The sequence below is a fragment of the Cornus florida genome, unplaced genomic scaffold (genome assembly GCF_030987335.1).
Source record: "Cornus florida cultivar Cherokee Brave unplaced genomic scaffold, ASM3098733v1 CherokeeBrave_3.0.0_Hap2_Chr06, whole genome shotgun sequence".
Classification (NCBI taxonomy): Eukaryota; Viridiplantae; Streptophyta; class Magnoliopsida; order Cornales; family Cornaceae; genus Cornus; species Cornus florida.
In genome coordinates, this window is record NW_026775576.1 from 81,946,582 (window position 1) to 81,961,793 (window position 15,212).

General features: G+C 33.5%; 1 protein-coding gene across 1 annotated transcript; it reads left to right on the plus strand.

The window, feature by feature from the left end:
• The first annotated feature begins 12,488 nt into the window (after window positions 1-12,488).
• LOC132312339 (large ribosomal subunit protein eL27) lies at window positions 12,489-13,177 on the plus strand. The gene has a single exon (XM_059810678.1). The coding sequence runs from the start codon at window positions 12,566-12,568 to the stop codon at window positions 12,971-12,973; it is 408 nt and encodes a 135-aa protein (XP_059666661.1). The 5' UTR covers window positions 12,489-12,565; the 3' UTR covers window positions 12,974-13,177.
• Window positions 13,178-15,212: the final 2,035 nt, after the last annotated feature.

Genomic DNA, 15,212 nt, shown 5'->3' on the forward strand with positions numbered 1-15,212 from the left:
GTCGGCTAATGGTGAGGTTTAGCCGGTCGAAACAAGACTCCTCATAATCTAGCTCTCTGGAATGGTTCCTGATTATACTCATTTCAGGCCAAACTATGCTGGACCTATTGTGCAATCAAATTCTGAATTCACGGTAATAGTTTATAGTGTAATGCCGTTAGAAAGGCATCTATAATTAGTCAAAACATAACTTCATTTCCCATTTTCATTATGAGGTATTTACATAGTCTAACTCCATTTTAAAATACTGTTAAGTGTTATAGTTACAATACATGGCCATGGCTTGCTAAATGAATATACTTTAATATGGTTTGAGACTTTACAAAAGAATGACAATTACACAAAAGATGACAAAAAAAGATTTCTAGTCCTCCTCATGCTTGTGAAAGGTCAGCGTCCACCACTTCCTTTTCCCGTTTTGAAAAATGTTCAATATAATGGGGTGAGCAAATTGCTCAGTAAGTGGTGCCTAAGACACACCTCTTGTGACCCTGTGAATCCAAACAATGAGTAGAACAATAGGGAACGGGATCATGCTAAGTCGGGAAAAAATATAATACAAGCTCAAGTCATAATGAAACAATTTCATACCATGAAATGCGATGCCATGTATGTCGCTCCCCAGTTTCAAAATCCAAATCCATCACTTTCGAAACTATTAATATAACCCGTCCATTGGTGACTCCGCAGCAACACGAGAGAAGGATTGACTACTGTCCCTAACCCTTGGTACCTCCGCGGCGTCATTTGGGGCCCAGATAGCTCAACCACGCTAGGGTAATTCCCCTAATTCCCTCTAGGTTACATTAACACCACGGCCCTTTGGTAACTCCGCGGTGACCGGGTTTTTCATAAAATTACTTTAATCAAAACTTTTCCCCAAAATCTCTTTTTCATTTGCTTCAAATCATTTCTCTTCATTCATACCCTATAATGTGCATGTATGTCTCATGCTTTCAATGCTATGGCAATAAGGGATTTTCGTACTACACAAATAAGCATGCCTTATAAAAAATTCTAAAAAAATTACATATACTTTCATATATCATTTCTAGCAAGTTAACAACACAATAGGCATAGAAAATCAACACTTAGGCATGCTTTTCATACAAATCAACTAATATATATAATTATGAACTTTACAAACCACAATTAAATCATTTTAGGGGTAACTAACACCAATTAAACATGTTAGCAACAATTAACAAGGAATTGACTCACAAAGGCACAAGAAAACATGAATTAGAGACCCCTACCTCAAGAATTGCAAAAACACCCAAATTTGTGCCCTAGATCTCGAATTTTCTAGAATGCACCAAATAAGGAATTGCTCCGATCAAATCGTAGATCTCGCCGTGATCTTTAATTTGCCGCAAACAGCTTTCAAAAATACCAAGAATTGAGGGAGAAATCAAAACTTGAAGTTTTGATGCAAAAAGAAAAAGAAAATGAGGGAAAGAGAGAACCTGCGGGGAGGGAGAGAGAATGAGACCAAATTGTGGTCTCTTGGCCATCAAATAAGCTAGTGGTGGGTCCTACCACTTCCTCTAATCTTTTCCTTTTTAATTTTATTTTCAATTCTTATTTTGCACCACACAATTAAATATACATACACACTTAATAATCCACAACCACATATAACACATTAAATAAAAATGTATGTGATGCAAATGGACCAAACCAAAATTCCCGTATGTAACAATTCCGGTAGCCGGTCCTACACGGGATCGTCAAACGAAAAAATGCAAAAATGACAAACGTTACATTTCAAAGAGTCCTGAACTCAATGAAATGCCCCAACCAACTCTCGGACACAACCGGCACACTCTACAGTGTCTGATAAGCAAAACAGCAAAAGACGAAAATGCCCTTGCAACGACAAAAATTCCAGAAAAATGAAAAATGGCAAAAAATAGAAACATCACACGGAGTCCATCTTCTAACATTTGTATGACGCTCATCTTCAATGATTATATTGTGAAGGATGATGTATGTTTTCATTATGAGGCGCAAGTCACTTTTCTCCTAGTAACGCACTTGTCCCTGCGTTATTGCTCACTTGATCTGTAATACCCCAAAAGCCCGCTCCACATCTTTCCTGCATGCCTCTTGTCGTTGAGCAAATAATTTTTCTTTTCCAGTGGTTGGGCGCGGGATGGTCTGTATCAAAGTTACCCACTTAGAGTATATACCATCAGACATGTAATACCCCATTCTATATTGATATTTATTCACCACATAATTAGTCGGAGATAATTGGTCATTGACGATATCGTTGAATACTAGGGAATGATCCAACACATTTATATCATTGTGTGAATTGGCATTCCAAAGAATGCATGCCAGATCCACAAATCTTGTGAGACAACTGCTTCCAATATGAAAGTATTCTTACTAGAGTTTCCTCTGTGTGTGCAATGCAACTCCACTGGGCAATTCTTGTTGGGTTTTATTTCAATAATTCATGTAGAAATCAAATATACTGTAATTAATTAAAGAGTAATTTAGACTCATACCTGATTGATGATTACGCACATATACCTTTAGAATGTCCATGTAATCCTCTGCAAAACACATTAGAGCGCTTTACCCCCTTCTGAGAGTTGTCAATACGATAGGACTGAATAAGGGTTTTAAAACCCCTATATATAACAACAACAGAGGGGACGACTTCTCTACAAACAAGCATACCTAAATCCCCCTTCCTATCATGGAAACTTAGATGTCAATGGTTAGAAATAAATCACACCAAATAAGTTGGAAAATCACAATCCAACGGTATAAAATCATACTCTCAATTAGACCACCAAATTGGAAAGTACAAACCAAATCCATTAAGTATCAATAATCACATTGCAATCCTACTTTAGAAAACGTAGTGCATAGGACCATAAAATAATTTTTATTATATATATATATATATATATATATATATAAAAATTCCAACAATTCTTCCACTCTCAGTTCATATAGTCGATAGAACCAAGCATACCCGGGAATTCTCTCTGCTTCCCTTCTTGAAGCAACCGTGTTATGTTGGTTTCGTTGGGTAGGCGCATATACTCCTCTGCATACACAACAATAATAACATTACAAAATGCTTTCAAGCATTTAATGGTAGTGCTCTCGCCGATTTTAATATACTCATCATAGTGATTGGCTGCATAACTATATGCGAGTATACGAACAACAATTGTCATCTTCTGTATAGAAGACAACCCCAGACGACCAGTCACATCCCTTTTTTGGACAAAGTAGTCATCATAAGCTTTGACATCATTAAAGATACAAAGAAAAAGTTTTCGTCGTATCTTGAATCGCCTATGAAAGTACTCCGGTGGATCTATGCAATTCTCGTCGAAGTAATCTTTAGTGGCTTCCCTCTCGGTCACGATGAATATACCACTTCTTATTAGACTTGAAATACTTGTTCAACTATCTCTGGCCTCATTAAATTCATAATCTTATAGAATTCGTCTTGATCCTGTTGAATCAATGCGGCAATAGAGTCATTTTTCGAAGAGTATGACTAGGAAGATGAAGAATTAGAGTCCGCCAAATGAAAAGTTTATGATGACGAAACCATTGGAATTTCAAAATTAAAAAAGATGGATAATGATATTTTGTTACAATGGAGAGAGATGAATGTAGTGATGATTTTCAGATTAACAAATGAGTATTCATTATATAAGATGAAAAATATAACCGTTAGAAATATAACGGTTAGAAATATAGCCGTTAGGAAAAAGTTTTAAAAAATAATAATAATAATATATATATAATTTTTAGAGCAAAAATCCGAAGAGCCTAATGGAGTGCATGTTTCTGGAGAGCAAAAGCCGCTAACGTGGCTCTTGGAATTGCTGATGTAATTCTTGGAAAAGTTGAAGTGACATTTTTGGAGAGCCAAAATCCGAAGAGGCTAGTGCAGATGCTCTTAAAGTGCTATCTTGGGCAATTTGTAATGGAGATAGAATGTACCTTTGTACACATCCTAGTGAATCACACACACACACAACAATGTCTTTTTTCTATTGGTCCACACTTGAACTCTCCATTAGAGAATTTCAAATGACATCTCCAAACTTTGACAATCCAAATTTGCCATGTCCCCATTTGTCAGGAGTCGTATCATTATTTCCAAGAGTTGCGTAAGCGTTTTCGATTCTCCAAATTTTAGCTATCGCATGTGCTCCAATGGTGCTTTTTCGCTCTCTAAAAATGTTAATTTTTTTTAAAAAAAATGTTAATTTTTTTTTTTTAAATTAATTTTTCCGAACGGCTATTTATAAAAACAAATTAAATAATACAATATCTATTATAAATTAAAACAATACAATATCATATGAATTTTTTTTTTAAAAAAATAAACAATACAATATAGTAGCAGTATTAAGTAATATATATATATTTGAATTTCTTCGCCCAAACACACCCTTGAACCCAATTATGGGCTGCTACAGTGGATTGGGCCTTTTTTCTAAAATATATACATATTGCAGGCAGGCTGGGGATCGCCAAAAAGGGCAAGCCATATAACATTTATAATTAAGGACTGCTAAACACAATTGCACTTGCGAATGTGGATCTGTAGTCGCAGTTCATATTGAATAGTTTTAAATGAATTTGACTTCCTCTTTTTTTACAGTTGTTTTAAGTCATGTGTTTACAACCAACGTGTTGGTTTTTCACTTTTTTAGTGACTCTTCATTAATCGTTGTTTTTCCCACTATTTTTCTCTCATTATCTTACAGACTAAAACGCTTTTAGACTCTGTTTGGAGAGGCCTCAAAGCCACCCATATTATTGATCGACCAGAGTCATATTTTGTTGTTAAACAAAATCCATAGAGTTTGAATGTTAACACTTTTAACTCATTTTTATACCAAAACAGTTGTGACAAAGAATGGTAACCAATAAATACAGAAATTTTGAATAATCTCATTTTTTAAAACCCAATAAATCATGAAAAGTATTTAATAATATTAGTGTCATTAGTCAATTCAGTTACAAAAGAGTAAAATTTATCTACACCCATAATAAAATCTAATCTTACCCCAGAAGATTAAAACATGATCAAAAGTTATATATAAGTGTAAATTTCATCCAATCATATCCCAAAAAATCATGACCAAAAATAAATTTCCTTCTTCATAAACCAAGTATGGTTCTTTTTCGCTGGGAATAAAATTCGTTTCATCAGACCTGAAAATTTTCAAATCATTAGAAAATCATATACAATTTTTCATCACTTTAATTAATAAAAGACTGTTTTATGAACTATGAAAAAAAAAATGAGACTATTTTTATGGTATACAAGTAAAAAGTAAATTAAAATTAATAATTTAATATATACCTCAAAATGTTGTGTAGAGGGTGGTGTTACTCAAAACTCCAATATTGTGTAAGTTCGTTAGAAGCAAACATATGACAATGATTATTTTTCTGTTACATATATCAAATATACATATTATATATACTATGATAAAAAATAAAATAAAAATAAATATAAAAATATTTGTATACATTAGAATAAGATTAGCTACCATCAAGTGTGTATCTTGCTCAACGCCATAACAATCGTCAATGTCCAAATCTATTGCCTTGAAATGAACCTATAAAATTCAAAATAAAAGTCAAATTTTCTCAATTTAAAATGAGCATCATCACCTATTACATCATACCATATATTGTTCTTCAGGATTATACATATTATAAAAACTTTCGGGTCGTGAGTTTACATGTCCTTGAAAGAAATGATAAGGAAATATTATTCCATTTCATACTATTATTTGAGAGCTTAAAGAAAAGTATTGACAAACCTCTCTTTTTATGAATTTTTTGTTCCTACCTTTAGGCACTTGATGCTTTAGAACCTAAAACAATACAAGCAATTTTTGTTTTCTTAGTTAGTACTTACACATACATGCCTCCACTGAGGCCCGAACTCCTGACCTCCCTTTAGGAAGTAGGGCTTGGTACTACTAGACCACTGGCTTGTTGATAAAATAATGCAAGCATTAATAATTAGTAACTAAGAAATATATCACAAAAATGGTATAGTAAGTATGTAAGGCAACTAAAATTCTAACCTCTTTTGGTTTGTTGCATCTTCTTTTGCTCTTTTTCTCAATCCCATTTTTGAGCCTTTTAGGAGCTCATTTCGTATTTGACACTTGTGGATCAAACACTGACATATCAAGCATCACATTACTATCAACATTCTCTTTATCAAGTTCATGAGAACTATTAGGCTCTTTAAAGCCGTTAAAAGAATTATTAATCATTGCACATTTTTTTAAAGCTTGCTTTAATGCATCATATGCAATGTTATAACATTTATCCCTTCCTCACTTAACTTGGTGGCTTCTTGAAGTAGCTTATTAAAACGCTGTTTCTTCGAACAAACATCTTTTGGAATGTGTCTTATAGTGTTAAGACTTTTTGCATCTTTAGTCCATCTATTTAACATCTATTGAGATGGGATGTCAAAAATACCAAAAGATTGGAGTACCGCCAATGCATATCTACAAAGATAACCATTGTATTCGAATAGACGACATACACAAAAAACCTCTTTCTTGCTTGCATCCCATGCAACTATGCAATTTTCATTCTTTTTAAATTCTTGAACTTCTAAACTCTTAATCGTACCATCATCCAATTCTTTTTGGGGATAGCATCTAAATGCTCCTAAAACCTCAACTTGAAATTTCTTGAAGACTTCATGTGTATAAACTGTTTCCATTTGTTTCTCAAAAGGCGAAGCAGACTTTAAAACGGTTTTTTTGTACAATGTACAAAAATTAGCATACGCCTCATTTTCTTCTTTATCTTGTAAAGCCACCATCTATTGTTTAACAAACTCCTTCAATGAAGTCTTGCTCACATATTTATCAAAGAAAGAATGTTTACGATCCTCAAATAACGCTTCAATCCATTCATTTTTTGAAAGTTCAAATCTTTCAACCATATTCCTCTATTTATTCTCAAAGTCCTCTTCAGTCCATGAATTCTAAATACATCTATTGAATATTTTCATAAATTTTTCATGTTTTCTTATTACATGACCAAGTTTTTCGGGAATCTTTTTCAATATATGCCACAAACAAAAGAGATGGCAATACATTTGAAATAGCTGCTTTCAGAGCCTTGTCTTGATCAGTTAGGATAACAGTTGGAGAATTTCTACCCATTGCTCTAATCCATATTTGCATTAGTCAAATAAATGTTGATGTAGTCTCATCTGCAAGTAATGCACATACAAGAAGTGTAGTTTGAAAGTGATTATTCACACCAACAAATGGAGCAAATGGCATTTTCTATTTGTTTGTGATGTATGTAGTATCAAAAGAAACAACATCTTAAAAAACTTATAATCTTCTCGTCCTTTTGCATCAACCTAGAAAACATTTCTTAAATGTTGTTCTTCATCTAAATCCAATGCGTAAAAGAAATTAGCATTCTCTTCTTGCATGTGCATTAAATGTTCCAACATTGCTCGAGCATCCCCTGACGCTAACTCCAAACGCCTTTCCCTTATCAAAATGGTTTCTAATATCTTTTTCCAAAAACCTAATGTTTTCATACCCAGCATTTTGTTTGGCCATTGCAGCAAAAATCTTACTTGTCTTTACCCCAAGTGCATGCAAAGTATTAAACTATTAATGCTATGCCTGATAGTAGGAGTGATACTCCTATGACACGGCAAATACTGTGTATAGCTAGGAAAAAGTTCATGGTTACGTTCCCTGATTAAATCATGAATAAATCATTTTCCATCTTGTTTTCTCTTTACATGTAAAATTGCTTTACAATCGATCCTCAAAGAAGGTTTTGCATTAAAAGCACCATACTCTCATCTAAGCCCATGCCTTGTAAATGCAAGCTATACATCAATAGATCCCCCACTTGTCCTCGACTTGCGGCTAGCTTTTGTTGAGACACCAAATCCCGTAGACTTTGCATACTTTAAGTAAAATGAGTATGCTTCTTGATGTGAATCAAATTCCATACCACCATAAGGTTGTAATTCTTGTTCCATTTCCTTATCTTTTTCACCATCTATGATATTTTCACCTCCACATGGAAACTTCTCATTGTCACATTCTTCATGGGTTAAATTCAAATAAATATTTAGACCCATGTTTACCTCATATAAGAGAAAATATATATAATTATAAACAACCTTTCAAAGTATAAAATATTTATATATATATATAAAAAGAATTGTCTTCAAATGATAAAACATAACCAAATCAAATCACTCAAAATTAATAACAAATAAGAAGATGAGCATTACATTGTGGCCAACTGGTTTCTAAATAACCATGCATTGTTTTCAATATCATAGGTGTGTATATGGGTCTTCTAATTCTATAATTTTAATTCATAGACACAATTAAACATAACAGCCAAAATGAAATAACTCCAATCTGGTATACATATATTACATTGTTGCAAATTTGCAATGGACAACTGGTTCACTAATGTCAAAGCTTAATAACTTGAACAAAAAATATAACACTCTACTAATTAATTGCACGGACAATCACAGGCACAGACATAAATAAATAAATATATATATACAGAGAGAAATCACCCAAAAAAAAAATTCAGGACCTAATAAAACTTTATGGTGGATAAATAATTTTATTATATATATGGTATATTTTGAGCTCTTGGTGTTAAAGCACTTCGATAAGCAAATATGAGAAAATCAACTAGCCAAAAACTCTAACAACAATTGAAAAATTGTAAAATTATGCATACCCAAAACATTGATTAAATCGACACTTTCACATGAGAAAAAATCCAAATTAGACGCTAACCAAGAGCAAAATAAAAAAATTTAGAATTAGAATTCTTACCGGAAACAAATCTGAGTTGTTTTCGCCTGAGAAGAAGGAAGAATCAAGCATCAAGGCATCTCCGAACAAAGTCGTAAAAGGGCTGTAGCCTTTTAGGTAATGGTTACGGTGTAGTTCCTTTAAGAGAAAGAGTTGGGGATAACTAGCGCGTAATGAAAAGTCTCTAAAATATTTTTCGGCGCCTTTTTTTTAAACAAAGGCAAATCAACACATTGTTTGTAAACACGTGACTTGAAATAGCGGTAAAAAAATAGGAAGTTAAATCCATTTAAAACTATCCAATAAGAGCTGCATTTGCGGATCCACAGTCGCACTTGTAACTGTGTTTAGCAATCTTCTTTATAATTTGGTGGCCTAATTTTGATGACCGACAATGGAGCGGATTAGGTGGCCAAATTGGACTAGGCTCGCCTAAAAACTAGGCTTGGAGCTGCTCTTATTCCGTTGGCCAAGATGCCCTTTGGTAAATTTGGGTTAGAAAAGGTGAGAAAGTCACATATCTTTTCATTTTATGATAAAGGCCAAATTGTAATCTTATATATGAGTATTGGGTTTTTAAGTCTTTTCAAACGAGTAAATGTAAATTTGTTAATCAAGAAATAATTTTGAAAGCTAGATAATAGGATGGACAGTTTGAAATCACATGCCCAACTTCAGATAAATTAGTGTATGTTTTAGCAAAAAATTGGCCATATAATAAGCGTACAATTCAATGATGTCAGCATAATCAATCCTTTTTTTTTATTATTAATTTTCACAATATTCTTAAAAAGACTTAATCCTCCTCCATCTTTTACTTTGAAGAAAAAAAAAAAAAAAAAATAGGTTATTAGTTGTTAAAATAGCATGCACTAAACATTTTTAAAATGCCCTAATTCTTCTTCTTCTATATATACCAATCCTCGAATTGAGGTTGGTCTGGCCACACAAACCAATTCCTAAGCCAAACAGGACACAAGAAAACCGGTAAAAAATGCCCTAATTTAATTTATCTTAATTCTTGTTAACAATTTTTTTCTTCTTCTCAATAATTTGATTTATACATAATCAAACCAAATAACACTTGGGCTCCTTTATTTTCTAGTGTTTGATTGTCGTAAAATATTTACTAAGAAATTTTTTTTAAAAATTTAACAAAAATAACTTATTCATCAATTTTTGACAAGTTATTTTACATGTCCCGCCCGATGGACTAGACATTAATCTCAACATAGACTTTTGTCAAATACCAATAAAGTAAAAATAAAAAAATATTTTAGTTAAAAAAGAAAAATATTTTTCAAAAATAATATTTTACGTCAAAACAAACAGATCTTGATGTTCATTTTGAAGTTCAAATGAACATGGTGGAGCCAAAAAATTTCAAAAGGCCAAAGTAGTAATATAAAATTATATATTTTTTTTTTTAAAAAGAAAATAATTGTAACAAAATTTTTTTGAATGCATTTTTAACGTATATTTTTTAAAGGGTAATTTATACCGACCCCCCCTATAGTTTGCCCTAATTACAGGGAACACCTTTCCTGTTTCAGAAATTACACGGACCTCCCCTACTTTTGAAAATATCCTACACGAACCTACCCTACTTTTGAAAATATTTTACACGGACCTCCCTTATGTGTGATGGACTGTTAAATACACTAACGGACTTGGTTAATTTACTGAAATACCCTTAATTTTCTATGGTAAATTACTGAAGGATATATATATATATATATATATATATAGAGAGAGAGAGAGAGAGAGAGAGAGAGAGAGAAAAAATTAAATTAAATTAAATTAAATCTTAAACTGTTTAGGGCCACCACCACCAATCACTATGGGCGCCACCGCGACCACCACCACCAACATCTCAGTTTTCCTCTATCTTTGTGTGTGTGTGTATGTGTGTGTGTGTATACATATATATATATATATATATATATATATATATATATATATATATTTGTAGTGTATGCGCAAAGTTAGAAAGTGAGGAGAGAAAGAGAGATAAACAGTGCGTGAGGTGGAGGAAGAGGTTGCCGGAATGATTCGCCGGTGGGTGAAGGTTGGCAGCGTCAACGACGGTTCATGAATTGGGTTTTCTTTAAGGTAAGCCAATTCATGAACACAGACCTCCCCAACTACGGTAATTTGCAGAAGTCAATGGTTGAAAATTTCTATAACAACAAATCACACACACAATACATTAGTATACATTAGCATTGTGTTCAAGTATAACCTCTCTCTCTATCAATTTTATGTATTACAGAACCTCAAGTAAAATGCTATGAAAAGTGCAAGGTAAGTCCAAATAGTATATATACTTCATTATCATCATCACTATGTCTTTAAATAGTGTATTGGGGTGATGGAATATGTGATGAGTAAAACAAAAATCAAAATAAAATTTGATTGTCGTGTTTGTATAATTTTTGTTTCCAAAGATGAAGCATTCCAATTGAGCCAAATAAGGCTCAATTGGAAAATTCCCTTATTTGTTTATTTGGAAAATTCCTTTATTTGTTAGTCCATTTTCTACAACTTCAAATAATTTATTTGTTTTGGATGACAGATCAGCTATCATCCTTCTTGACAAAGCAATTCTCAATAAAGACCCAATTTGTTATTCCCCCTTAAATAATTGGGCAATTCCAATCAGAAAAATTCTTAAAACTAATCACTTTTCGATTTTGGCCACTAAGCAGTTCCGATCTCTGATCTCTGATATATATATATATATATATATATATATATATCTTTTAAATATAAAATAAAATTATATAGACAAGGGTATTTTAGAAATTTTAGTAAAAATAGTAGATGACGTCATCAATTTCTGTCGTTGACTGGCGTTGACCGTAACGGAAGGGAGGTCCGTGTAAGATATTTTTAAAAATGAGGGAGGTCCACATAATTTCCGAAACAGGAAAGGTGCTCCCTATAATTAGGACAAACTATAGGGGAGGTCTATGTAAATTACCCTTTTTAAAAATATATCTATAAATAATACAAGAAAAATAAAAAGAAAAAATTATTTAAGATAAATGAGTTTTTTTTTTTTTTTGGCTGGCACCGGAACTCACCTAGGCAGGCCCTTCGGGACCCACCCCATGCTATAAACTGAGAATGCTGTCAACGACTCCACACCTCAGCAACAATTTCAATTGAAAGTTATAATAGCGATGGACAAATTCGAATCTAGGACATGAGCATTCCCAACTCGATCAACCCCGAGAGACGGATAAATGAGTTTGTCAATTTGTCTACAACTCATGTTTCTTCTCTTTAATCATAAAAAAATAATTTATATAAGTGTCAATTGTAGCAGGGATTGCAAGGCGTTTTCTATTAAATTTTAAAATTTAAAAGGGTAAAAACTTTGAAAAGATTACAACAAGTATTTCATTCACAAACAATCTTCGATCAACATAGATAGGTAAGTACAAATGGAAACTATATATATCATTGAAAAAAAAATAATTAAGTGAAAATAGTTCGTCCAAGCAAAAACATAATAATAATTATTGTTATTTTTTATCTAAAAAAAGTGAGGCATTTAGGCATTTCTGTGGGGGCATTTAGGCCAAACTAGTCCACTTATACGAAGCCCTAGCGAAATTCATCCCAGCCACTTTATATAACACACCACAAAGCCTAGGGTTTTCATTCTGCCACAAAGAGACGCCAAACCAGAGAGCTCTAAGGAGGAGAAGATGGTTAAGTTTCTTAAGCCGAACAAGGCAGTCATCGTCCTTCAAGGCCGATACGCGGGCCGGAAGGCCGTGATCGTCCGATCCTTTGATGACGGCACACGCGATCGCCCGTACGGTCACTGCCTGGTGGCCGGAATATCCAAGTACCCGAAGAAGGTGATTCGCAAGGACTCGGCCAAGAAGACCGCCAAGAAGTCGCGCGTGAAGGCGTTCATCAAGCTGGTGAACTACAACCACATCATGCCCACTCGCTACACTCTCGATGTGGATCTGAAGGATGCGGTCTCCGTCGAGGTGCTCCAGTCCCGCGACAAGAAGGTCACGGCTGCAAAGGAGATCAAGTCCAGGTTCGAGGAGCGCTTCAAGACTGGCAAGAACAGGTGGTTCTTCTCCAAGCTCAGGTTTTGAGCATTAAGGGTTTGTTTCTTTCTGTTTCCAATCATATGTAGTGGCTACCCATTTCATGGTTAATTTGAATTTAGAAATTTTGTTGGATGTTGTGGTGTTGACCTGAAATATGTCGTTTGAGTTTTTATCCAGTGTTCTAGAAATATGAATTTGAAATATCCTGTTTTTATTTTGGATTTAAGAAATTGGGTTCTGTTGTGTGGATATGATGCTTCTTAGCATGCTAATTTAACTGAGAATTGTGGTTTTTGTTTGAGTTTCAATGGAATAGGACCAACTTAATAGTTGGGAATCTAGGAGCAGAGGCACTTGGGTATCCATGCCATACTCATTTGGTGGACTGTTTATTATTATTAGCAATTGTTGCTTGGAGTCTGAGATTTTCATCACAAGTAATATGATGATTTCACTTAGAAACCAAAAGATTATTTAAAATGGCCACTTTTGATACATAGGATTGAAAAGAAACCATAGAAATGCCTTCATGTTACCCGTAGATGCATTGGTGAGAAGAGGTAGATTAGTTTAGTTTGCATGGAAGAATGGAGTCGGCTGGCAACTAAAATTATCGTGGAATGATTTGAAAAAAATTAAATAATAAGGGTAATTCATGTGGAGTGATTTGTGTGTGATTTGCAGTTAAATTGCTTTTTAAAATAAGTATAGTAAATTGATATGTTTGTTGAAATTGACTGCAAACAATAGACCGACTTTAATTATGTTGGGCTTGTATCTTTTCAATGAACTATGGACAAGTAGAGTTACTGAGCTAGTTTTGGCTGATTGTTGGTCTACCATGTTTGTGGGAAGCGTTTTTTTTATGTTGATCATCTAGATCAGTTTGCACTTTGTGGATTGAAATGTTTATCTGGAGATTTTTGCAACAATCTTATGTTTGAATGAGAGACGAGTTTGGTATTTTTGGCGACTTACAAGTATTTGAAGTAGAGTAAAGCAAGTTCAGGTTTAGAAATATCTAAGATTAGGGATCTCAAAAAGTGGTACACTTTTTTATTTTGTAGTGAACTAGAAGTCTAGAAGGATTTGTCATCTCGATCTATGTATCTCTGTAACTCTCTCTTCCTTCAGCATATTGCCCTTTATCCGAACACACCATTTTTCAGAAGTGCAGCTATGGCCTTTCATTGAACACTGTCAAATGATCTTTTTCATCCCCTGGTCCCAAAATTCATAGTCATTTAATGAATGCTTACATTTTTAATGTATGTTACTCCTAGATTAGTATTTTGGAGACACGCATGCTTTGTATTAATCTTATTATAATTCAGTGATGTTATAATTCTATGATTAACATCATTTCATGGCTCTTTGTCAATAGGCAGGCAATGTAATGGAAATGCTCACCTTTTGGTAATCCTTGACCTTTGATTTCATTGCATCTCTACTTTTCTTTTTAGTTTTGCTAAAGTTATTTTTCATATGAATAATTTTAGACTTTTACCTTGAATCCTTTTGATTGCAAATCTTAAATATTTAATTTATCTGTTTTTCTCCCTAGTTTCATTAGAATATATTATCATCACAGACAATAGCACAAAAATTTCTTGTCAAGGCTCTTTCTTCATCAACGCTCTGGTCCTTTATCTGGGCCCTATTCTGCTCCTTTTCAGCATCATGTTTGCAAATTACATCCTCTCATCAGTATTGCAATTGTGGGTTTCTTGAATGTTTCTAAACGCACTGTCATGAATCTTCTGATGTGAATGCCTTGTGAGGGTCATATACATTCTTAAAGGATTAGCTGCTCTAACAAGTAAATTTCACCATAATGCATGGCCAACCGTGTGTGTGTGTGTGTGTGTGTGTTTTTAGCACAGTTGATTTGTGTGCTGGGAAATATCTATGTACTTCTCAATTCTGCTGTAGCATTGTTTTTAGATGCTCGAGTGCGCCAAGTCGCTAAGACTTTTTGTACGTGAAGAATTTTTTTTTTTTTTGTCAAAATCAAACAAAATCAAAGAATTTTTAGCATATCAATTCGATAGATTAGTAAAATAGTGTATACTGAACATGATCAAGAGGTAACTATCATCCCATAACTTTTAAAAAGTAAAAATAAAATGAAATTTACATGACTTTGACTTGAGTTTTGTTCATGAAATTTGTCAACACAAGTCCTATTGACCTTTAGAATTAGTTTTTACTAGACCTACTCAATTCATAAGAGTTACGTGAACCGACTAAAAAAAGGCAAATAGAAGTTCACTAATTGTGCGGT

Excerpts from the sequence above, each read along its gene's own strand:
- LOC132312339 (XM_059810678.1), top strand. The coding sequence starts at position 12,566 with ATGGTTAAGTTTCTTAAGCCGAACAAGGCAGTCATCGTCCTTCAAGGC.